This window comes from Hemiscyllium ocellatum, chromosome 4 (assembly GCF_020745735.1).
Source record: "Hemiscyllium ocellatum isolate sHemOce1 chromosome 4, sHemOce1.pat.X.cur, whole genome shotgun sequence".
Lineage (NCBI taxonomy): Eukaryota > Metazoa > Chordata > Chondrichthyes > Orectolobiformes > Hemiscylliidae > Hemiscyllium > Hemiscyllium ocellatum.
In genome coordinates, this window is record NC_083404.1 from 23,873,282 (window position 1) to 23,899,445 (window position 26,164).

Here is a 26,164-nt window from a genome sequence, read left to right on the forward strand (position 1 = left end):
GATTCTAACTCCCCACCAACTTATTTAATTGAAAGGCTGATGATGATCATTTTAAATTGTGATAGTGAGGATTGCTTTCTACTGTTGAATGCAATGTTCACTTATGTAAGGTTAACAGAGGGAGTTATCAAGAGTGATGGTGTCCAAAATTACAATGTTGACTTGAAATCACGATTACTTACCAACAGATATCACATTCTGCCTGCCTAGAATAAGTCCTTACACTTACACAAATGACCTGAACAGAAATAACAAAAGATACAGGCACTTCAAATCCCTGCTTCACAGCTATGTGTTTATATACAGCAGTTAATTAGGTATCACAAAAAAACATGAACAGTAATTTGAGACTAAATTCAAATATCACAACTGAGTTTTGGGGTCAAGCGATCATGAGCCCAATATTAGACATTCTAAATTGACCCACGGCTAGAGGAATCAGGCTAGACAAAAAAAATTGGCCAAACTAAATTAAATAGCAGCCAGCAGCTTTCAGTGACAACTAACAATAGAAACCAAAGTCAAAGAGGTTCAAGGGGAATCAGTTACAACCAGCCCAAGGGTTGTGTATTATAAAAGTACTGATCAGACTTTCTGGCATCTTGACTTCCACCCAGTGCTGTAGGATGTGCACTGTATACTTCCTTGGCATGGCAACAGTGAAGGTGCACACTCCTAGAAGCCACCAGCTCAGTGAAAACTCGTGACAGAAGACCATGTAGTAATGCAAGAAGATCTAAGGGAAGATCTGCCCTGATCTGAGAGATCCACCTTTTGTGGTAGAGAGCCAGCCCTACATTGAAGAGAAAGGAGATTCCAACAGCCCAGCTCAAACACATGGATTGCTGGGGGTAGTTCCCTTTCTCAGATGGATAGTATTGGATAAAGAGGGAATATTGTAGGAATTTGTGAAACGTTCACATAATGCTTTTAATAAGGGATATTTTGTGAATAAAACCAACTGGAATCACAAACCATGTGACTCCCACTGACAAGAGTGCTTGAATAAAGGTTTTTTTAAAATACATAAACCATTCAAAGTGTCCAAAGCGTGGACAACAGTTTACTATTGCAATCACGGTAAGTAATTATACTGTTGTTGATTGATCATCAGTTTGAAGTCCATCAAATTGGTATAATCTGGTAAAACAGTTAAATTCTTGTTTTGGTGCCAGAGAATAACATGATCCATTTCAGAGAACATTACACTCAGTCTCTCTAGGAAAGACAAACTATTTAATTCTTCCTTTCAAGATATATTTAATTCAAACATAAGTAAATAATTGCCAGAAGATTGGTAATTTAAAAACTTTTTGCAAGGAAACAAAAATATTATTTACTTACCATATTGACGGTGGCTCTGATCCTTCAATTTCTAAGTAATCATATTTTTCTTCAAGCTGAAAATCTGTAAAAATGAGTGAGATGGTGTCGCCAAGCTCAGCTGCAATAGTCCAGGTGCAGTCCGCATTGTTATAATATTCACCAGGAAAGTTTGGTGAGGAAATAATGCCACTGGATCCTTGCAGGGTTCCACCACAGCCATCTTCAACTGGTTAGGAAATGAAAATATTTTGTTAGCATACATTTCTACAACACAACAGCAGCAACAACATGCATTTAAGTAGTGCCTTTAACACAATAAAAAATCTTAATTCAACTTGCAAGAGTGTAAACAATCTATAAGGTTTACACTAAAAGGAAATGCAGTACAGTCAATCAGAAGCTGGAAGTGTCTTCAAGGAGGAAGACTTGTGTATAATTTCAAAATTTGCCATGACATGAATCTTAACAATGTGATCTTTAATATGGAGAATAGCAAAAGATTTCAGGAGAATGTGGATGGACTGGTAAAATTAAATGACACTTGGTAAATGAAATTGATTGCAGGAAAAAAAATGGGGAAATGAATATTGATAGGGAGAATGACAAGAGGGAAACAAAACTAAATGGTCCAGTTTTAAGCAGGTGTAAGAACAGAGGGTTCTAGAGTATTCACCAATCTTTGAAGGTGGTAGGGCATGTTGAGAAGGTGATTAAAATGAGCAGATATTTTCATATTTTATGCCTAAGAACAAAACTAAGGACAAATTGCTGAATATTTGTAAAACAAATTGGTTAAGCCCTCAGCAACAATGACTAAGAATTATGTTCACTGTCAGATACCACACTTCAAGAAGGATTAACACGTTAGTGTGGGTAAAGAAGGCATTTACTAGAATGGAATGAGAGACTTCGTATGGTGAGAGCAGAGTGAATTAGTTGTCCTTCATAAAGCAAAGACCTTTAAGTAGAGATTTTATACAACTGTTCTTGAACCAGAAACAAATTGCTGGTGAATCTCAGCAGGTCTGGCAGTATCTGTGGGAAGAAAGCAAAGTTAACATTATGAGTCCAGTGACACTTATCCAGAACTCAAACCATTAACTCTGTTTTCTTCCCACAGATGCTGCCAAACCTACTGAGTTTTGCTAACAAAATCTGTTTTTGTTCCAGATCTCCAGCATCCCCAGTTTCTGGTCTTACTTTGTTCAAATTCATGAATGATTTTGAGCAAGTAATTATTTGTTTCCAGTAGTGGAAGGGTCAGTAATGAGAAGACACAGGTTTAAAGCAAGTTGCAGATGAATCAGCGATGCACAAGGAAAACCAATAGTTATGCAACAAATTATAATGCTCTTGTTTGTATTTTCTGAAAGAGTGGTAGAAACAGATGTAACATTGGTTGTCATCCATTTACCAAAGCAAAAGTCAAACTATCAAGCTGTTTACATACATTTCATAGTGAAATACAAAGTAAAGTCTGCTCTCTCCATTTTCTAAGCAACTCTCCTTACTAGGGTGAAAACTACCACCACATAACTGCCTGAATGAGCATTAGCTGCATTATATTATCTCCAGAGCACATCCTGGTTCATTCTTAAAATATCATAATTTACAACCTTGTCAGCTGATTAACAATTTTCAAAAAGAAATTGGATAAATTAAAGATTTAAAGGGCATTGAGGGAAGACTGGACACTGGGACTGGTTGAAAAGATCGTTCAAAGTGCTGGCACTGGTGTAATGCATTAAATGGCCTTTAAATGTTACATAAGTCTACAATTCTACAGTAATTAGCCACAAAATAGCGTTTTATAGTTTAGTCCTTGAGAATGAATGACATTCAGAAATGCATTTAATTAACATTGAAATGTAATTCAAATTTAACTTATTTATATAATGCACATCAACTCACAGAAAAGAAACATTAGCATTGAAAGAATCAAAACATGTTTCAATCAAACTACCACATCATACAAGAGTAAAGGATCATTAGCTGTTCTTAGCAACGTAAAACCAATACACTAATCCTATTGCTCATTTTGTGCAGATTTTGCTCTTCTTTAGAACAAAAATCTGACCTTCATTTTGAAAAATGATCTTCTACTAGTGACAAATCATTGATAGAACCAGATAATAATGAGCTATAAATAAAACTTTAATTCTCAAGTGGAACCAATAATAAATCTTTATTGTTAAAATATTGAAAGGAGCATATCATCAGAATATAAAATATATCTGTTCTTCATGGTCAGTGCCTCAGTTCCTAACATTCAGTGTCATTTTTATCATAAATCACAACAGAATGAAGCCTATAATAGAATTTTCTATTTGCATTAATTGCGTATCGAGTTCAATAGAGACTCTAGATAATCACTGCGATACGAGATCTCAGAAGTAAATCTGAAATCTTGGTCCAATTGATAGTGAATTTATTTCCAAAGAAAATGCTGTTGTGCAAAAAAAGGCCAATTGCTAAAAAGCTTATTTGTTCCACTCCATAGCATTTGTCAGTTAGTACTTAATTTTGATCAAGTTTGGCTTGGCTTGGCTTGACGAAAAGTGAGGAATTAAACAAGGTCAACTTTTCAATTAATGCTTATGGCCCATATTTTCTACCTGTTTCTAAACAGCTTGACTTTTACATAAGCACTTCATAATTTATTGGGTAAGCATCATTATAACACATGTGAACCTAACAAATGATTCAGGGAAAGTCAAAGAACTGAGTTTTCCTAAATTTTAGCTGAGGATCAATCATAAGATATGTGATGCGGTAGGGGGAGTGTTCCCTCCCTGAGTCCGAGTAAATCACTCTCATGCAGTCTTGCACTCAGCATGGTGGAAGTGTTTAGCAGTGGTGGAACCTTCTGATGTTCATGTGATTGGTGATATATTTAATACCCAGCTGCGCACTGTTTCGAACACTTCGAGCCCTGGCTGTAGTTACAGCTGGGTCATGCAGTATTCATGTCTGGAGGAAAGGGTAGCAAAACCACAAGGAGGTTAATGCCATACGCACTTATCTAGGTCAATACTATCATCTTCTTTATTCTTACTCATATTCACCCTAGCTCTGCTATTGCATTCACCTCCCACCATGGCTAATGGCACCACTCTCAATTTTTTATGGAGCATCTTTTGACTATGGCTCTCACCAATCCCATCTACCTGAATTACTAATCTATCATGGCCTCTGTGCTCCCTCATCTCTCATTTGAGACACCCCACCTCATCTTTTTTTTTCAAAGTCAACAACAGGCCAGCTCCGTGACTGACAATAGTTCCTCTTGAATGAACTCATGACTACTTCACTTAGATTTCCAGACAGAACCATTTGGTTGAAGAGCAATCAGTGCCTTTGCCCTATGAACTGCTGGCACATTCTGTAGACATTGACATATCAAGGTGCCACTTAGCAATGTGATTACCCCATCTATTCTTCACAATCATAAGTTGCCTGGGTTTCCGTCTGCACTAAACGGCAAGGCAAAGCAAGTCTACTAGGAGTCTGGAAGTTCTGAATGAAGCAGAAACATGTTAAAAGAAAGGCGAGGCAGAGATTTTTGGGCATCCAAATAAGCACAAAGCGAGTGAGCATTAAGAAAGCAAGCTAAGATGCACCTTGTTCTGATGCATGAGGTGCCAGCCTAACCCTGTGCTCAAAGTAGCCTGGCACTGTAATGTCAGTGAAAAAAGTGCAGTAAAGTTAGTCTGAGATATACCTACGACGCTGTAGTGAGACTTTGCAGACCAACCTCCATGGATGAAGGTCAAGATGGTCATTGCCCATGGAGCATGCCTGAGGAGGGCACGCCAACATGAATGCCTGGAAAAGATAGCATGTTGAAGCCACCAGGTTACTGTTCTGACTTTCAAGTCAGGAATTGGCACTGTCTACTTTCTCACCAAGAAAAATAGCAGCCTCCATATAAAGGAGGAGAGATTTGATAATACTGCTTACTGCTGAGATTCTCATCTCACTACTGAAACCTTGAGTAGAAAACTTAACCTTTCTTTCCTGTTGTCGAGAATATCATTTTTTTCCCCATTCTCACTGCATTCTCCCAACATTATAATCAGTGTCCAAGTCATTCAGAGTCTGAAAACAATTTTGTTCTTAATTTTTAAATAATATGTTATCAATTTTGAAATAAAAGTTGATAAAATTAAAATCATTTTCACCAAGAATATCCTTCAAATTATAACTATGAATAAGTTTAAAAAAGTTTCAGAATTGGAAACAAATTATAAATACCACCGGTTGAAAGATGAGTCCACCTCACTTACAGTGCCACATTTGACCAAAGACTTTGGAGAGAGTGCAGAAATACAGATTCAAATGTGCCAGGAATAGGGGATCTCTATGAGTGGGGATCCTAGAGACACTGGAATTATTGCTCTTCAAGCAGAGTGGTGTTTATAATTACGAGGGGCTTTGATAGAGTCGCTCAGAATAAACTGTACCCACAAGCAGGAAAGTTGGCCAAAAGAGATCACAGAATTAAAATCAATGCATAGAAAGACAAGCACCAGGTCGAGATTTGTACTTCTTACTCAATAGGTGTATCATGCCACAATGCACAGTCTTCATACTATGAGATATTCTGGTGTAATACCTGGGCACCAAACCACTGGTGACCTATGGCAAGACTTCAATGCTTCCAACAGCCCTCCTTCCCAAACAAAAATGGAAATTGCTGGAAAAAACTCAGCAGGTCAGGTAGCACTTACAGAGAGAAAGCGGAATTAATAATGAATCCAGTGACCTTCTTCAGAACTGATAATATCTAGGAAACTGTGGCATATTTTGAAAGCAGGGGTGGGAGATGGACCCTGGAAAGAGAGAACAACTGTTAGGTTGACCAAGCCACAGGTGCTCGTTTGCCAGAGAATGACAGGCTTGCCTGTCTTACCTCATGAATCTCTTATTCCACCCCTATGGTGCCACTTACCCAATTCCTCATGGGGTAATGTGGGACTATGAAACATAGCTTAAAAAGAAATAGTTTCTGATTTACAGTGGAGATGCTGTGGAATTTCTTCTCTTCTTCGAATGTGGTCACTGTTTGGAATTGTGTCTTAAAGCAAACAGTCAAAGCTTACACATTGATTATTTTGTTTTGCTGAGTTCGACAAATTTTGATTGATATGGTTGTCAAGGATTTTAGCAACATGCAAATAAGAGGTGGTCAGGGAACATTCAGATTAGTGCTTATTTTGCAGAACAATTGATAAGACCCAATGAGCTGAAAAGTTTGTGCCTGTTCTTAGTTCTTAAGATCTTATAATCAGTAAACTCTTCCCTCCCTGTAAGGCATTGTTTTGTATTTAACAAAATTGTGACATTCTTCTATTGCCCTGAATGTTTTTCTTTAGATTTATAAATTTCTCCTCTCCTCTCCACTTCCATCTCCCATCCTACTAGCTTACATGGCAACTTTGTTTCAGGGTTTTGGTTATCTAGAGTGTTTAAGCTGACATCCTCCCTTTTGTTAATTATTTGTGATCTACCTGTTCAGACATGATATGACACACTTTTGGGGCAGGTGGGATTTGAGCAATAGCCTCTTTCTTCCCAATGCTATTGAAATTATGTTAATTTATGACAATTAACTACATCTCTGGCTTTAATTCTTAGCTGAGGTTTGAAATTATGCCTAGAAAAGAATTTCACAGCATGTAGAAACAAGCCATATTCGATAACTGTTGTGATAAAAAATTGAATAATCTTCTCCTTTAACCAATTTCAGTAATGAGTGCTTGTTTCCCCAAATGATTTCAAATAATGTTCAAATATAACTTTAGATTTTTTTCTGAGATGAATTTTCAGAGGGAATCTACTTGAAAGTATTTATTTTTACTGACACATTCACGAAGTTTCACTTTTCACTGCAGATATAAAATAACATAGAGCTGAATCTTACAGTTTTGTATAAGTCCAAGTTCCCTCGATAATTTTGGAGCGATTTAACTCAGCAAGTGTTCTTGCTGTCTCTTACCAAGCTTGCCTCATTAATGACCTCTCTTGGCACAACGCATCTCTTGCATGTGATTTCCTCCACATCTTACTCCATGCCATTATCAGAACAACTTACTACACAGAGGATATTCCAGAATTCACTGGGCATCCCTTGCACCTATGCCATCTTTAAATTTAAACAATCATTAAACCATGTCAACTGGCATCTTACTAAGTCGAGCGAAATTCTTGCCACATTGCTTGTGAAAATTATAAAAGATGGTTCGAGTTAATCTAATTGTCAATCCAGGCATCAATGGATTTGTTGCCCAATTCTACCACATGTGTCACCACAGCCCACATTGTTCAGACTCCTATACAATTCCACTCATAGTGATTCATGCCTCGCTTTTTTCAAAGTGAAATCACCTGGAATAAATGTCACAGAACTATGACATATTAGTGTGTAGAATGTCGTTAAAAATGCATTTCTTCCAACATTCCCATTTTCATTTTTAAAACTTGCATGCACTATTATGTGCAGTTCTAAATTACAGAATTATAAAGAAAATCATTGCTCCTTAACAAACGCTTCCTTGCACTGCATTTCATGCATTATCTTTAGAGTTCAGGTCTTTTAAAGTCACGACTGGCTATTCATCTAGTCTTGCTGTGGTGAAGTTCCTTCTCCAGGAATTTTAATTTCCACGGTGAGTACTCGATCAGGGCAAAATACATTTTGCATTGATTGGCACAAGTTGTCTTATGCTGCAAATGTGTTGCTGGTCAAAGCACAGCAGGCCAGGCAGCATCTCAAGCAGCTGTGATCTCCAGCATCTGCAGACCTCATTTTTTACAAGTTGTCTTATCTAAATTTGTAAGTATTTTTTGACATCCTGCTTTAAATTTTAGTAATAACCCTTCAATATCCACCCATACGCCATTAAATAATTCTTAAAAAATTGGTATAGGTATCAAAGTTGCTGAACTGATTACATGTTGCAGCTTTCCTACTACAAGCATATGTGATACATTTATGAAACTGCACTAAATCATCACAAACTCCTGGCCAGTTATAATAAATCTTCATGCCTGAGTTTTTCATATTCCTATCTTCCTGCTATAGGAACTTCATCTGCTACTTGCACCACCTTCCTACTATTTCTGGTCTGTACCACTGTTTGATGAACAACTGCACATTTTTTCTCTGCAAGTCTGTGAGGATGTTTCCACTTCCTCATCAAAATTTCACTTTCAGTTTCATAGCACTCTAGAACACCTTCAGACTTAGCTTCAGTGTGAGCTATGTTTGCTAATTTATTTAACACTAGGCTTGCTTCCAGAGCTTCAATTAAAGGAGACTCACCAAACTTCTCTTTTGCACTATTCTCATTCTTAATAAGAGTGTCAGGTACCTTAACACCTGCTTCTGGTATTACTGAGAGTTCTGATAATGAACTTTGTTTAGCGATTGCTCTAGTCACCACACATAATGGAAAAATACCTCGAACCTGTCTGCAACTGTTCTGTCTCTTTAGTCTCAAATTGTCTTACTGGGGTTAAAAGCAAAACAATGTCTTTCATTCGTATCAAATCATTCCCCAGAAGTAAATCAACTCCATCAATCAATAATTTCTTAACTAACCTAACTCTCACTAGCGAGAAAGTGAGGACTGCAGATGCTGGAGATCAGACCTGAAAAGGTGTTGCTGGAATCGCTCAGCAGGTCAGGCAGCATCCAAGCAGCAGGAGAGTCGACAAGGAGCAGGAGTTTCAGGCATGAGCCCTTCTTCAGGAATGAGGAAAGTGTGCCAAGCAGGCTAAGATAAAAGGTAGGGAGGAGGGACTTGGGGGAAGGGCATTGGAAATGCAATAGGTGGTAGGAGGTTAAAGTGAAGGTGATAGGTGAGGGTGATAAGGTGAGGTTGATAGGCCGGAGTGGGGGTGGGGGCGGTGAGGTCAGGAAGAAGATTGCAGGTTAGGAAGGTGGTGCTGAGTTCGAGGGTTGGGACTGAGACAAGGTGAGGGGAGGGGAAATGAGGAAACTGGAGAAATCTGAGTTCATCCCTTGTGGTTGGAGGGTTCCTAGGCGGAAGATGAGGTGATCTTCCTCCAGCCGTCATGTTGGTATGGTCTGGCAATGGAGGAGTCCAAGGACCTTCATGTCCTTGGTGGAGTGGGAGGGGGAGTTGAAGTGTTGAGCCACGGGGTGGTTGGGTTGGTTGGTCCGGGTGTCCCAGAGATGTTCTCTGAAATGTTCCGCAAGTAGGCACCCTGTCTCCCCAATATTGTGGAGGCCACATCGGGTGCAGTGGATGCTGTAGGTACAGGTGAATTTGTGGCAGATATAGAAGGATCCCATGGGGCCTTGGAGGGAAGTAAGGGGGGAGGTCTAGGCGTAAGTTTTGCATTTCTTGCGGTTGCAGGGGAAGGTGCCAGGAATGGAGGTTGGGTTGGTGGGGGGTGTGGACCTGACGAGGGATTCACGGAGGGAGTGGTCTTTTTGGAATGCTAATAGGGGAGGGGAGGGAATTATATCCCTGGTGGTGGGGTCCGTTTGGAGGTGGCGGAAATGACGACGGATGATACAATGTATATGGAGGTTGGTGGGGTGATAGGTGAGGACCAGTGGAATTCTGTCCTAATGGTGATTGGAGGGGCAGGGCTCAAGGGCGGAGGAGGGGGAAGTGGAGGATATGTGGTGGAGGGTATCGTTGACCATGTCTGGGGGGAAACTGCAGTCTTTAAAGAAAGAGGCCATCTGGGTTGTTCGATATTGGAACTGGTCCTCCTGGGACCAGATGCAGTGAAGATGAAGGAATTGGGAATATGGGATGGCGTTTTTGCAGGGGACAGGGTGGGAGGAGGTGTAGCCTCGGTAGCTGCGGGAGTTGGTCGGTTTATAGTAAATGTCCGTGTTGATTTGGTCACCTGAGATAGAAATAGAGAGGTCTAGGAAAGGGAGGGAGGAGTCTGAGACAGTCCAGGTAAATTTGAGGTCGAGGTGGAAGGTGCTCATGAAGTGGATGAACTGTTCAACCTCCTTGTGGGAGCACGAGGCAGCGCCGATAGTCATCGATGTAGCTGAGGAAAAGGTGGGGGGGGTGGTGCCAGTGTAGTTGCGGAAGATGGACTGTTCCACATATCCTATGAAGAGGCAGGCATAGCTGGGGCCCATGTGGGTGCCCTTGGCTACTCCTTTGGTTTAGAGGAAGTGGGAGGATTGGAAAGAGAAGTTGTTCAGAGTGAGGACCATTCAGTCAGTCGAAGGAGGGTGTCAGTGGAAGGGTACTGGTTGGTATGGCAGGAAAGGAAGAAGCGGAGGGCTTTGAGTCCTTCGTGATGGGGATGGAGGTGTACAGGGACTGGATGCACCTTCCTAACCTGCAATCTTCTTCCTGACCTCTCTGCCGCCACCACGAATCCAGCCTATCACCCTCACCTTCACCTCCTTCCACCTATTGCATTTCCAACGCCCCTCCCCCAAGTCCCTCCTCCATACCTTTTATCTTAGCCTGCTTGACACACTTTCTTCATTCCTGAAGAAGGGCTCATGCCCGAAACATCAATTCTCCTGCTCCTTGGATGCTGCCTGACCTGCTGCTCTTTTCCAGCAACACATTTTCAGCTCTAACTCTCACTACCTCCAACAGTTCACATTCTATTTGAACTTTGTAAAGTGGAACTGGCAAATGCTCTCCACCTGTCCCATTGACAACACCTTGGTTTTCAATTAATTTTCTACAGGGAAAACTAGATCCTTCTCCAGCAAGATGATTGAATAGCCCCTGCATCTCTCAGAGTAGTTATAAGCATCGATGCTTCCTTTGAAGAAACAGGGTTATCTTCCCTTTTGATAAAATCCCTTCATCTCTCTCATTTACCTTATGAACTTCTGCCCTCATAGCTATGTCTCCATCCAGTCTCTTAGTTGAAGTTAAAACTACATGGCCTTTCCTTTCTGAGTTTGTTTTTCAGACTCAGTCTTATGAACATCAACCCATTCCATGTTTTTCTCTTTCAAATTCCAGCATTCTGAATGAATGTTTTTCACCTCCACCCTCAACAGCTTCCTTTCTGATCTCAGCAGGAGACCTTGGAAATGCCAAGATATCCATTCCTTACCTTGGCTTCTTGCCTTCTCTCCTTTTCTGAAGCTGACTGAAAAAAGATTTAGATTTATGGTTTTAGCTTGCAATTGCTAGTCCTTATTGCTGCCTGCCTTGCAATTGCAACCCTATGGTCCTAAACAAAAGTTCTTATTATGGAATCTATTTTTAGTTCCTGTAAGAGAATTACCTCTGAGAACTTTATAAGTGTAATTCTATAACACTCTTCTCCATCTACCAATATTACTTGGCTTAATACTTTCAAATCCAGACTGATTCCCTTAATTCCAGAATCTTTCCCAATGTGCAGCCAATAAAGTCTTCTTGATTAACAAGCAGGAGGCTGGAAGAACACAGCAAGCCAGGCAGCATCAAGAAGTAGAGAAGTCAATGTTTCAGGTGTAACCCTTCTTCAGGACTGGGGATGGGAGTAAGGGGAGCTGTAGATATAGGGAATGTGGGGGGGGGGGGGGGGGGGGGGGGTGCAGGGTGGTGAAGTGGGGATAGGTAAGCACATGTAGACTTCTCCAGCCTCCTGCTTTTCAACCTTGGATTCCAGCACCTGTAATTTCTTTGCCTCTAATATAGTCTACTTTGCTACATAATAATCCTGAGAAAGTTCCTCTAATATTGAAGCATATATTTCCTATGCTTAATTTGGCAAATTAATCTGCACAAGCAGTGGCCAGTCTTCTTTTGCCCACTTCATTTGTCTTGCCTTTTTCTCAAATGGCACAAACAATGCCTCCAACATCCTTTTTCTCAAATTTTGATAGGCCCTGTCCAAACATACACAATTTCTTACTTGACTTTATGATTCACATTTTCCCCAACAAAGTCTGCATTCGTACTTGTTTCAGCTGTGCCATTTTAAATATTCATACTCTCTTGCTTTCTCTTCTCTCTGCAATTCTAATTCCACTTTACTCATTCTCATTCTTTTCAATTCTATTTCCCTTTCCTTATCTCTCTATCCTTTTCTTATCTTTATTTTTCCCTTCGTAATTCCATTTTGTTTGTCGTTATCTCCTCACACTCAACCTTCTTTAACTGAACATCACCTAATTGTTACATCTCACTTCCCTAAAGTATTCAGAATCTCTTGTATCTTTCTCAAAATCCAGGTGCTGCGCTAATAGCGCAATTGTCTCTGCCCTTTTAGTTTTGTCAGGCAAGGTTATCTTGATTGTAGCTACCAAGTGGAAAAACCTCTGTTTTGAAATTTTCTTTCAGACTGCCAGGGACATTTCTGCAACGTGTGGGAAATCCTTTGTTGTTTCCAATGCCAAGCCTTAATTGCAGTACAGAACCTGTGTATTCCTTCAACTTTATTATTTCGCAAACCACACTCAAATCATCAATACCTTTGTTTCTAATTCAACCCAATCCTGGCCAAAATACCCCAGACCTTTTCTACAAACACACTGGGTAGTGCACGATCCCATTCTTCCTATAGTTATAGAATCATACAGCACGGAAACAGACCGCTCAGTCCAACTCACCCACGCTGATCAGTAATCCCAATCTGACCTATCCATATGCCAGCATTTGGCTCATATCCCTCTAAACCTTTCCTATTCATTGAGGTGCCTTTTAAATATTGCAATTTTACCTGCCTTTGGCACTTCCTCGGGTGCTCGTTCCATACATGCACCATCCTCTGTGTGAAAAAGTTACTCCTCAGGTCCTTTTTAAATCTTTCCCGTCTCACCCTAAACCTGGTATCCTCTAGTTTTGGACTCCGCAACCCTAGGAAAAAAACCTTGCTCATTATCCTATCGATGCCTTTTGTGATTTTATACAGGATTTTTTTTTATACTGTGCACAGCACCATTATTTATCTCACTTTTAGACTAAAGTTAATAGAAAGAATGGATTATGTTTCTGCACTAATCAAGAATTCTGATGAATTAGAAGTAATTAAACTATTACAGGTAAACACTTATAATCCATTAGCATGTAACATGACTAACTGAAACACTTTCTTACAGACACACACATGCACACAAAAAAACCTGGAAAACAAATTAATAGCAGACATAGAAAAACTGGAAAGTCAGTTTAGCGATCTTTTCTTCTTAGTTGTGATGTTGACATGATCCTTTTTCACCTAGCCAGAGTCCTTGTTCCTCAAATGACTTTGGATGCTTCAACTTGTTTATAAGAAGTAGATTTCCAAGCAGTTACCTGGAAAATGTCTCTGATTTATCAATTTAAAAGTTATTGCTTACTGCTACCAGAAAGGGAACTGGCTTTCTTCAGGTTTAAAGTGAATTTTTGCCTGCAGAGAACAAGCCAGCTTCTGGGCTGGGATAAGATCTGTGCACTTCTTTTTTTTCTCTATCTTTCTTCTAATTTGGTTCCAGCTTCTAGCTGCTCACTCATTCACAGACCAACAAGGGCAGTGCCTATACACTCCCTTGTTGCCAACAAGGGCAGTACCTATACACTCCCTTGGTTCCCGATCATCTGCACTCCGAACTTCAATTACCTCTAGCTCAATCAGTTGTCTAAAATGCCAACCATGTATATTGTGTCACTTGCTTTTCAAAACACATGACATACTTACAAAACAATGTTATTTAAAAAACAATTCTCACTCATTTTAGTCCTCAACTTTTTAAAAGGAATGAAACTAAAAGATACAGTCCTTACAGTATATATTGATTTAAATGATTATAAGCAAAAAGTATAACCAGAAACTCTCTCAATTTCTGTGCAGCAGTTTCCATTAGCACCTTAGATACCTTCAACAGTGTTATTACTCAATCACTTTTGTGTTAGAGTGTTAAAATTCATTTTTGTGCTCAAATCTTAGGCTTAAATGCAAATCCTTCCAACTCAAAAGGCAAGATTGCTTCCTGCTCAGCCATGGATGACACGTTTTGGCCAACAAAAAGTAATTTGCTGTTGTCATTATTGTGAAAAATAAATATTGAACGAATGTTAGAAAATCTGTAGGAGTTAGACAAATCATTTGATCAATTAAATTATTACATTTTCATTCACTTCTCAAAGGCAATCTCTTCACACTGGACCTCTCTCAAATTAATTAGTAGCAAATTGCTAAACACTTCATTGCTCATACAAATAACCCCATGTATGTATATATTTTGTTCAAATCCTTAATGAACAAGAACATCAATTTTGGTGTGTACCTGTATTGGGAAGATATCATTCATGATCATAATTATTAATTTATGAGTATGCTGACAGTCAGACCCTGGGCTAGCTTTCCTAAATTATTATGGCTCCAGATGGATAAATTGTTAAGTTCCTGAGTGAGGCGGGATGAACTGATTCCCGTCTTTATTCATCACACCCACCCTCACTCCATCCCTCAATCAGTCATAACTGGATAATTTTAAAAAGAGTTCCTCCATTGTGGAGACATTTCTCCAACACCAAATGAGTTTATGTTTAATCCTGAGAGGATATATCCCCTTGCAAGGAGCTCTAGGAACAAAGGATATGGTCACAGAATTAAGGTGTAATAATTTAAGCCTGAGATGAGGAGGTATTTCTTCTCTTAAGGGGATTGGAGAGCTGTGAGGGTAGAGTCGTTGTGCATGTTTAAGGCAGAGATGGATGGATTCTTGATCAGTGGGGGAATCGAGGGTTACTGGAAGACACAGAACAGTGAATATGAAGAACATGGGACCAGCCATGATCCTATTGAATGGCAGAACAGTCTTGAAGGATTGAGTTGCCTACTTCTGCTCCTATTTCTAATGGACTTTCAAAGGAGCATTTTTGATCAGGTTATCTTGAGTTAATAAGTTACTTTATTCATGACTAAATACAAAAAGAAATAAGAACATTGTACACATACACAAAGATTAGGAATTATCAGATAGCCCAAAACAAAGGTAAAAGCTAAAATAGATATGGATTAGGCTCTTTGAGTTTGTGAAGATGAGATTGTGCAATTTAGATTAGAACCCCTACAGTTTGGAAACATGCCCTTCAGCCCAAAAAGTCCACATCGAGCTTCTGAAAAGTAACCCACACAGACCCATTCCCCTCCACTTACCCCTGACTAGTGCACACGTCCCTGAACACTATGGCCAATTCACCTAACCTGCACATCTTTGGAATGTGAGAAGAAACCGGAGCACCCAGAGGAAACTCATGCAGACACAGGGAGAACATGCAAACTCCACACAGACAGTCGTACAAGGTGGGAATCAAACCTGGGTCCCTGCTGCTGTGAGGCAGCAGTGCTAAGCACTGAGTCACCGTGCCGCCCCGTATTTACTAGCTTAACATTCTATATGGGGGTTCTTGGCTTTTGCAGATTAATTGAAATCCTTTTGTCCTGTTTTCTTTTGACAGAGGTTGGTCAGCAACATTCAGAGTGGATTAGTGGTGCTAGAAGAGCACAGCAGTTCAGGCAGCATCCGAGGAGCAGTAAAATCGATGTTTCGGGCAATAGCCCTTCATCAGGAATAAAGCATTCACAGTGGGATGGTCCTTCTGTTGTCCTGTTTCCTTTCCTAAGCTTGTTAGCTAGCTGGCTTCGAGCACTGAGAGCAGGAGAGTCTGTTTATGAAAGGGTGACTAATGAATGGTTCTTCAAATTAAGCCTTCACAGCAAACTCAAGATTAACCAAAGTTAATACACATGAATGTCAGTTATTCCTAAGGAGGCTTGGCGAATTTTTGCAGATCATCTTCTGAATGGTACGTACGGCAGCTACTGAATGTCAGTAATGGAGAGTGTGAAAGTGGATTTGACAAAGCCATCTGCTTTGTCCTGGATTCTGTCCATTATCATGGATGTTATTGGAACTGCAATCAACCTGTCAAGCGGGGAGAATTTCTTAACACAGTGAACTTGTGCCTTTTCGATGATCAACAGACTTTGGAGAATCATGGGGTGAAATTTATTTGCAATTTACCTCAGTATCTTAACTGCTCTTGTACCAATAGTACTTATATTCACTTCAGTTTCAGGTCAATGGTAAGCCCTAGGCTGTTGATGCACTGTTACAGCTCTCTCTCTCTCTCTCTCTTTCTGCTTGACATTTCCTTGAAATTCCATGGATTACATATAAAACTTTGCCAAACAACATTAAGTTTCCATTCACACTCTTTTAATATCTGTAGCAGTCCACTCTTTAAATAGAATACTCATACTGGAATTAAGAGTTAAAAATATCCATTGCACTTTGAGGTACTGATACATTAACAAGACAATATTGTGAAAAACTGAAATTAGTGAAATTTTTGTCTTGCACTCAACAAAACAATCAGGAGAAGTCCAACATAAAAGGGAAACATTATTTTGTCCATACTGTACAGGAAGAGAACCTGGGTGGCAAGTGGATTCTGATTGGTAAGGAGATTGCCTTGGAAAATACATAAGGTAGACAATGCCTGAAAGTTAACTGCCAAGCTTTCTATGAACTTAAACCAGGCGATTTGACTTCGATCGGTTAAAATTGCCAAAGAATGTACCAGGGAACAGGCTTAATCTTACTTTTGGTGTAATGTCTATCATTTCACTCTATAAGAACAGGATTCTGTACATCAATACATAGCTTTGAAATATGTCCAAGTGTGTTCATCCTGCAAACCTTAATGTGAAATGGGTTCTCACTGTAATTTGGTGGACATTCAGATTTACTTACAATGAGAGTCAATGTTGGACACGGTGGTTTAAGTTATTCAAGCTCAGGCCAGTTGGGTATGCTTAGTTATTTTCTTGTTGTGAACAGTTAAAATAATATTCTGACTTGTGCAAACCTATTGATTCAGCTTAACTAATTTATAGAATTATTTTTTATTCACAAATCTCAGTTATTTCATAGGGCTGAATTAGATCCTGTATTCACTCTTCTATTGCAGAGAAAAACTTGATTTCAATCATTCATCCTCATTATTTTTGAACTCTTCTTGACTTCGACTTTGGTGAATTAATGTTTTATTGTACAGACTTTGACCACATCGAAGTGTGATATTTCAAGTCTGGCAGCAGCAATTTATTAAATAAAGAATATACCAAATCAATGGAGTTGGAATTTCTATTTCTAAGACAATAATCCAAAGTTTTATTGCATTATTAACTGCTCGCATCCAGGTTTGAAGGAATTAGTTTCCTAATCCTCAATCTTCTTGTTTACTTTCACTAAAGCTATGAATAGCATTATGTGAGTAAAGTTCTACTCCATATTAATTATATTTCAAAATTGCGAGTTTTCCTAATTTGAATAAATTCTGCATCCGCCACCTCCACTATCTACCCAGCCAATGCTATAAATCAACAACAAAATTGTATATTTAATCCCTTAACTAAATAATTTGTGTCATGAGACATTCTGAGGTTTGATCTCAAATGGATCCCTTTAATCACGCTGAATCATATGGTCAATATTATGTAAGATTTTATTTTCCTTTGTTTATATATTTTAATCAACTTTTCTGCTTCTCCCTGAATGTTGCAAACACTGTTCTTGAAAGTTATGATCTCTCAGACAATCATACCTAATTAAACATCAATTAAATTTCAAGATATAGTCTCATGTTTGTACATCTGTGCTGATTTTCAAGGATCATTTTAATAAAATGATCCCCACCCCCCACATCTCACAAGAACTCTGTCTTATTCTCTCAGTTCCTTCACCTCTGTCACATTTGTTCGGATGATCCCATCTTCCAAAACAATGCTGCTGATATGGCTTGTTTCTTTAATAATTGTGGTTTCCTACCGATCATATCCAACCTATGCTTCTATCCTTGCCCTTTCCCACCACATGTTCGGATTGCCCTTGTCCTCAGTTTTTATCCCACCAGCCTCTGCATTTAAAGGATCATTCTCTGTCACTTGAGACAACACCAGCAATAATGTCACCACCAAACATATCTTCCTGTTTTTCCCTCGTCTGCATTTCGCATCGATCAGTCCCCCCGGTCCATTCTACAATCAACAACACCACCCCCTTCCCCTCAGAAGGTTCCACATCTGCCTGAAGTGGAAGATGGCATGGGGCAGGGTGACACGAGGCACACTGACACAGAAGATGGCCACTGAGCCATCAGTTGGCCACTTAATACATAAGATGGCCACCAGACCACAATATCGGAGAGAGACAGCAGAGCAAATACAGACACTGCCTGTGGCCACCAGAATGTCAGCACAATGCGCTCACAACCTAGTTGATTAGTTTATGATGGGTGAGGGAGAGAATATATATGAGTAAAGTACACTTCCCACCAAAGTGTCTGGGTCCAGCCAACACCTTTTATAGAAATGCTGTCAACTTGATACAGACTCAAGACAGAGTGATAATAGCCAGGCCTGCTGTAATTATCCTTCTCAGGAAGAGCAATTAGCACCCATTACGAGGGCCATGGACCTCCGCGCAGACATTGAAACTGACAAAGTTTGCTCTCAAACTGACGACAACCATGCTGAAATTTACAAAGGTTGCACTGAAACGGACAATGACTACACCAAAACTATTAATGATTCTGCAATGGTTACCATAAACAAACCATTTGCAAAGACAATAATCTCATCACTGACCTATTATTGCAAAATGTATAAAAGTATCTTGACATGTACCCCGTGCTGAGAGAAGACTCGCAGCTGACCATTGTGCTGTGGTGTCTCTCTCTCTCTCTCTTTTCCCAGAGCTCTGGTATTTCCTTTAACCCCAACTCTGACTCCGAGGCTGGTAATTTTCCCTACAACATGCCCGTTCACTTTCTCCCTGCTCACCATCCAAGGGCCTAAACAGTCTTTCCAGGTGAAGCAGCATTTCACTTGCACTTCCTCCAATCTTGCGCATTGCATTCGCTGCACCCAATATGGCCTATTCTACATTGAAGAAACCAAACACAGACTGGGTGACCACTTTGGGGAACACCTCCAGTTTGTGAGCAACCATAACCCTGACATTCCCATAACCAGTAATTTCAACACAGTGTCCTGCTCATATGCCCACTTATTTGTTCTTGGCATGCTGTTGTGCTCCAGTGAACCACAACGCAAACTGGATTTTCAACATCTCATCTTCAGATGAGGCACTTTCCAGCCTTCTGGACTTATTATTGAGTTTGATACCTCCAAACTATGAACCGACTCCCAATTGTCCCCTTTCTTTTAGTTTTGCTTATTACATTTTCTGTCATCCTGCTCTGTCTTCCCTCCTCCGACCTCAGTGGGACTGTCTGCTCTTTTAAGTATGGTAGATAGACACACCATTCTCACATTCCAATCACTCAATCTGAACTAGCAATGTATTTTCTTCAACCTACATCCGCTACCCCCATACCTACAAACCCACCCCTTCTCAAACTATGGCATAAATGCTGTCCCCGCCACACTTCATTTCAGCTTTGATGAAGAATGACCTAGACTCACAACATTAGCTTGCTCTTTCCCCATGGATGCTGCCTGACCTGCTGTGATATCCAGCATTTATTGTTTTCAGCTCACAAAATGGGTAAGGTAGCAAAAAATTGAAGGTGGCAGAATCTTGCAATGGTTTCTGAAAGCTTGGTTACTAAGATAGTTTCTTTGTTTTTTTTAAAGAAGAGGGTCTGGGATATGAAGAAATGTATTATCAGTTACTTTCAGTAAAAGTAAATTGCTAATTGGCCATCATTGCCGACTTTTCTGATTTAATGCTTTCTGAGGCAGACTGAAGTAAAATTAATACAGCACAGGAATGTTTGGTGCCCAAAAGGCTAGATTATGATGTGCCCACTATTTTTGCCAACAAGAGAAAAATCTGGGCCACCATTTTGCTGTTTTCACTATTAGGACACATTCATAAAAGGCCCAACGAGAGCTAGCAACACAAACAGTTAGCAACAGTGTTTGTTGCTAACATATAGTGAGAAACAGAAAATGCCTCAAATTATTGTAATTCCTTGTCAGTTGTTTTAAAAACAAAGAGTGCTACTGGTGAGCTTTGTAAATCAAAAATTAGATTCATTCACTTCAGCTGCAGAATTTAATTTAATTTGAACATATTTCATTAATTTGAGCCCAATATCATTTAAAATTTGGTTATCTGACTATTGCTAAACCAAGGAAGATGGATTAATGTGAAGAATGTTTCAATAATCAAGCAATTCTCTCCCAACTAGCTTTAGAATAATTTTTAAAAATGTTTTGTTATTTCAAGGGTTAAATAAAACATCATTTCAGTCCTGATCAATATCTAGAATACAGCTTTTTCATAATTTAAGATACATTTTACAGCACACCATGAACTGAGTTAACTTGCAACATGATTCTTATCTGGATTATAAATTTAGCATGCACGATCCTCCCTGGCATTGAGGTGCACCTAGCTTTCATTTGTCAACTTATATCTGATATAACAAAACATTGATCTGTGAATGATTCACAATAGACTAAAGAGTGAACAATGCTGTAACCATCACCCACTATGATTTATTTGCCTGGGTCCAAACAGTAATGGAATAGATTTTACTTAATGGCAATATTTTACAACTGTTTTTAGGAACAAATATTTTCAGAGACCCATGAAACCGAAATGCTCAAATGGGAAGTGCTTAACTTCTGTTCTTTATCTGCCATTTCTTTTAATCTTCATAAACTTTCAAGACAGTTCAAATTGCTTTGTCTTCCTGTACTATATGCTTGATTCATAACTAACTACCACCATACAAATTACCCAAACAATAAAACTTGACATCAGTCATCCTGAATTTTCTTTTTCATGTAGTTGAATCAAATAAAAGGAGCACCTGTATAAATCTGGTATTGACTGCCTCTCAAACTTAAATGAAAATATTCAATAAAATATCACGGAGAAGAATTTCTGCAGGTGTTTTTCCACTCCTCTTCTGTAAATCTAGAAATTGAAAATGAGAAGTTTCAGCATGATGAGAAAAATATAAAACCTTGGGGCAGGGAAAAATTAGCAGCAGACCCACTCTTTGATTGATTATTATTATGACAAACTTAACCCAAGGTCGACACAGTGGCTCAGTGGTTAGCACTGCTGCCTCACAACGCCAGGGACTTGGGTTTGATTCCATCCTTGGGTAACTGTCTTTGCGAAGTGTGTAAACTCTCTGTGCCCACATTATTGGGTGCTTTGGTTTCCTCCCATCATCATGAAGATGTCCAGGTTCGGTGGATTGGCCGTGCTAAATGCAGAGTTACAGGGTTAGGGTGGGGAGCTGGGATGCTCTTCAGAGATTGATGCAGAACTGATGGGCTGAATGATCTCTTTCAGCACTACTTGGACGCTACAAACAGTCAAGACAATAGCAGAATCAATAAACAAAGGAAGTGATCTGCATATTTGATTGAACACTGTCTGAAATTCAAGGTGCAGCAGTGACATTACTCAGTACAGCAAGTTATTCAAGCACTGAAAATGAATGTTTCTGTGAGAAATTGGAGGTTACTGTGAGGAATGGGAATGGGTGACTACCATAGAGAATAATAAAGCATGAGACAAGTACCACAGACATCCTCAGGGGCCATTTCCTTTTCTGATAATTTTTCTGCTTTGGATGCTGTTAGGGAGATGTCTTTTCACTGAAATGCAGTGAGGACTAAGTTCAAGGCACCATGACTGGGGTGGGGGGTGGGGTGAGGTGTCAGGTGGAAGAAATAAAATATTGCAAAGCAACAGGGATAGAGGAGTAAATGAGTGCAGATGCTGGAATCTACTGAAGACAACAAATGCTAAAGATCACAACAGGTCAGACAGTATCCATTGAGAGAGAGTAAGTTAATGTTTCGAGTCCAGGTCTGAAGTGAAGGATAGAGGGGGCAGCGTTTATGCTCCAGTTGGAGAGGAGTTGGGGTGTTGGTGTAGGATACTGGGGGAGAAAAGATGACGATAGCTCAGATGAAGTGATTGGAAAAGGAGAATGGCAAAACAATGGTGTGTGTTTACCTTCTAGACTTGAAAGAACAGATATTCCCACTGGGGCTGGGAGAGGGGAGAGAGGACACGGTGACAAAATGCAATAAGCAAAGCTAAAAGAAAGGGAAGGAATGACAATTGGCTCACAATCTATAGGTGTTAAACATAACATTAAGTCCAGAAACCTGTAAAGTGCCTCGTCTGAAGATGAGATGTTGTTCCTCCAATTTGCACTGTGATTGACTGGAGCACTACAGCACACCGAGGACAGACAAATGGACATGCAAGCAGGACGCTGTGTTAAGATAACCAGCTAAAGGAAGTTCGGGCTCTTGCCTGTGCACAGACTGGAAGTATTCCACCAAGCAGTTACCCAATCTGTGTTTGGTTTCTCCAGTATGGATTAGGCCACATCGGGTGCAGCAAATACAATACACAAGATTAGAGGAGGCCCACGTGAAATGCTGCTTCACCTGGAAAGACTGTTTAAGCCCCAGTGACAAGGGAATCTATCATAAGCAGAACAGATAGACAACTTTGCAACTGCTGATACGACAATAGGATTGACATTAGTGAAGGTCAAGGATGCCACTGAATGGCTATAGGACCCTGTAACGAAAGGAATAACATTCTCATTGATATCCAGTTGGGATTTTTTTCAGGCCATTCTTCTCATAACCTCATTATCGCTTTGTTTCTAACATTGACAAAAGAATTGAATCCCAGAGTGGAAGTGAGAGTGACTCTTCTTGACATCAAGGTGAAAATTGTGGCATCAAAGTCCCATTGAATGTAGAATCTTTAGAAATTCGGGATAGTTCTCCATTAGTTAGAGTTGTTCTGAGCACAAAGGAAGATGGCTGTGTTTGTCAGAAGTCAAACATCTAACCTCAGGACATCACTGTAGAAGTTCGCAGGATAGTGTCCTGAACCCAACCATCCTTGGTTGTTTTATCTATGCCCTTCCCTCCATTAGAAATTCAGAAATGGAAATTTTGCAGATGACTGCAATATGTTCAGCACCATTCATAACTCCTCAAATAGTGAAACAGTCTGTAACAAGACCTGCATAACATCCAGGTTTGGATTGATAAGTGCAAGTATCATTCACACCACAAAAATTCAAGGCAAAGACCATCTCCCACAAGACAGAATTCAAACCATTGTCCACTTACATTCAAAGGCATCACAGGCATTGAATCCCCTACTATCAACATCCCGAAGATGCCTTTGAGAAGAAACTGAAGTGGCGAATTCATAAGTACTGTGGCACAAGTGTATTCAGAAGCTGGGATCTCTGTCGTGAGTAACTCACCCTCTGTCTCCCCTTTGCCTGTTCCCTATCTACAAGGCACAAGTCTGGCGGAATATTCTTCACTTGTTTGGATGAGTGCTGCTCTATCAAATTCAAGAAGCTTGACATCATCCAGGATGAAACAAGCAGCTAAATGAGGATCTCATCCACCACTTTCAAAATTCACTGTCACTACCAATGATGCAGAGCGACAGTTTAAAAGATGCACTGCAATAACATACCAATGCTCCTCCAACAGAACAATTCAATCCTGCAATCTCTACCATGTGGAGGGCCAAGGAGAGCAGGTGTGGAACAACACCTTCTGAAAGGTTGTTTCCAAGTCATATACCACCCTGACTTGGCTATGTATCCTTGATCCTTCATAATTGTTGCATCAAAATTCAGGAACACCTTTCCAAGCAGCATGGCAGCTGTCACTACAAGACAAAGACTGCAGTGGTTCAAAAGGCAGCTCAACAAGGCAATACCTTCTACAAGGCAAGTAGGCAATAAATGCAGATCTAGCCAGTAATTCCCTCCCATCCCATGAATAAATTAAAAACAAATTCACAGGATTACTGAGTAAGTAAACAAGTTTGAGGACTAACTAAGATGTCAGAACATGTTGGCAGCAGCAGAAACAAACTGGAGGGCAGGCAGAGACTTAAGATGAAAGTAAGTAAAGGCACACAGTCCCAAGTAGTGGTGGAAGCAGTAACAAACACAGCAGCTCCAAGAGTCAGAGGAAACTTGGAATCCACTGTACCACTTTCTGAAAAATTCCAGATCAGAGGACAATACAGATTGGAGAAATGGGGGAGAAAAGAAGGTTCGTCTGGTACAGAACTGGTCAAAGTTTGATGCAAAAGACTAAAATAATCATTTTAGTGGATATCATTACTAATGACATGTGAGCAAGCAGGGAGTTGATGTGGCTACAGCTCCTTATGAAGACATAAAGCTGGCATTCAACTCATTTTTCAGATTTAATTGCTACTTCATTCTTAAAATGGTTGAGCTTAGCAGATGGAAACCAAGGGCAGATGAAGGTATGGATTTGGTTATTAATGATCTGAGTAGGTTGGTTGAGAATTGCTTTCAGGGAAATGTAAAGCTGGGTTGATTCACAGTCAGATTGGTGTCATGGCTGTCATCAAGATATTATTGAACCTCCTGCAGGCTCAGGAGGGTTGAACATGTTCAAATTCAAACATTCAAACACTCAACCTTCCAAACAGAATCATGTAATCATGTACGATGATGATGATAAAGGTCTGTGGAAGAAATCAAGTGAGACAATTCAAAAGAGAATGAAAATTTTAGCCATCCAATAAAGGGAAAAGTATCATTTTCAATTGCCTCCAGTATGGCATAAACAAGTTGCACAAATATCAATTTGCTATTCATCCACTAAAAGTGTCTTTGCCCATTTGTGGATGATGTTGAAACAGAAAAGATGTAACCCTTGTAATTTAACTGCCCGACCACACTACCCGCTACCCATCACAAGAGGGCTGGTAAAATTCAGCTTTCAAATATCAGAACAATCTTCCTACTCCAAATGCAACAGCACACATGCAGTTGGCTAGAACTTCAAAGTTCCTGGGACTGTCTCATCATAGGCTGCCTTCCAGATATTAATTTATCTTCAGCATCAGGTATTCCTTAAAATAAAGTGTCAATTTGATGAAGTGACAACACAGGAATACTTGCATGACAAACAGCACAAGTAACATGTAATGGTCAGGATTATGCTGTGCCACAATCAATAAACAAGACACAAGCTATGCAGTGCTGCCAAAATCAGTCATGAATGATGGTGGTTAATTAAACAACTAAGAGGAGGTGGCTCATTCATGATAGAGGTGACCAGCACATTGTTGCAAAAAATAAGATTGATGCAATTGTTTCCATCTTCAGCCACTAGTGCCAAGTAGTTAGTCCACACTGACTTTCTCCTGAGGTTCCCAGCATCACAGCTATCTGTCTTCACCCGATTCTATTCACTCAACATCATATCAAGAAATGGCTGAAGGTACTAGATACTGCAAAAGCTAAGGGCCCACAGGACAGTTCAGTGATAGTACTAAAGATTTGCACTCCAGATTTGCTACCCACACTTCTAAAGAAGTTGTTCCAGTACAACTACACAAAATTGTCGAGGTATGTCATATCCACAAAAAGCAGGAAATTCTGGGTAATCCAAGATGGAGGATGGGAAATATTTCTGGCTGTAACAGCTGCTCCTTTATTGAGGTATTGTAGGAGCTGGAGGTGATTTCCTCGAATTGCAGGAGCAGCAATTACTGTTTTATATGCTGTTGCATTGTTTTGGAACTTAGGAAAAAAAAGTCAAAACAACGGCAGTTTTAAAAGGGATAAAAACAGACAAAGGGAGCAGATGGTAAAATCAGTGCAGCAGAGAGAGAGAAAGAAACTGACACAGTGGTGAAACTGCACAGTTACTGCCTTTGCTGTTTGAATTCATATATCACTGAATATTGGAGTGCGTCTGGGAAAATTAGCAAAGTGAAATTCACAACTGATCTTCGAGGAACTGTTTGAGTGAAGTTCACAGCATAGAAGCAGATAAGTGCATTGTTTTTAAGTGT

At 39.8% G+C, this 26,164-nt stretch overlaps 1 protein-coding gene across 1 annotated transcript in view; it reads right to left on the bottom strand.

The window, feature by feature from the left end:
- Positions 1-26,164, bottom strand: part of csmd3b (CUB and Sushi multiple domains 3b) — a 1,941,594-nt gene that overhangs the window by 994,056 nt on the left and 921,374 nt on the right. The window contains exon 5 of the mRNA XM_060823982.1: positions 1,345-1,552. Coding sequence (XP_060679965.1) covers positions 1,345-1,552 — 208 coding nt within the window. The remainder of the gene's footprint in view (positions 1-1,344; positions 1,553-26,164) is intronic.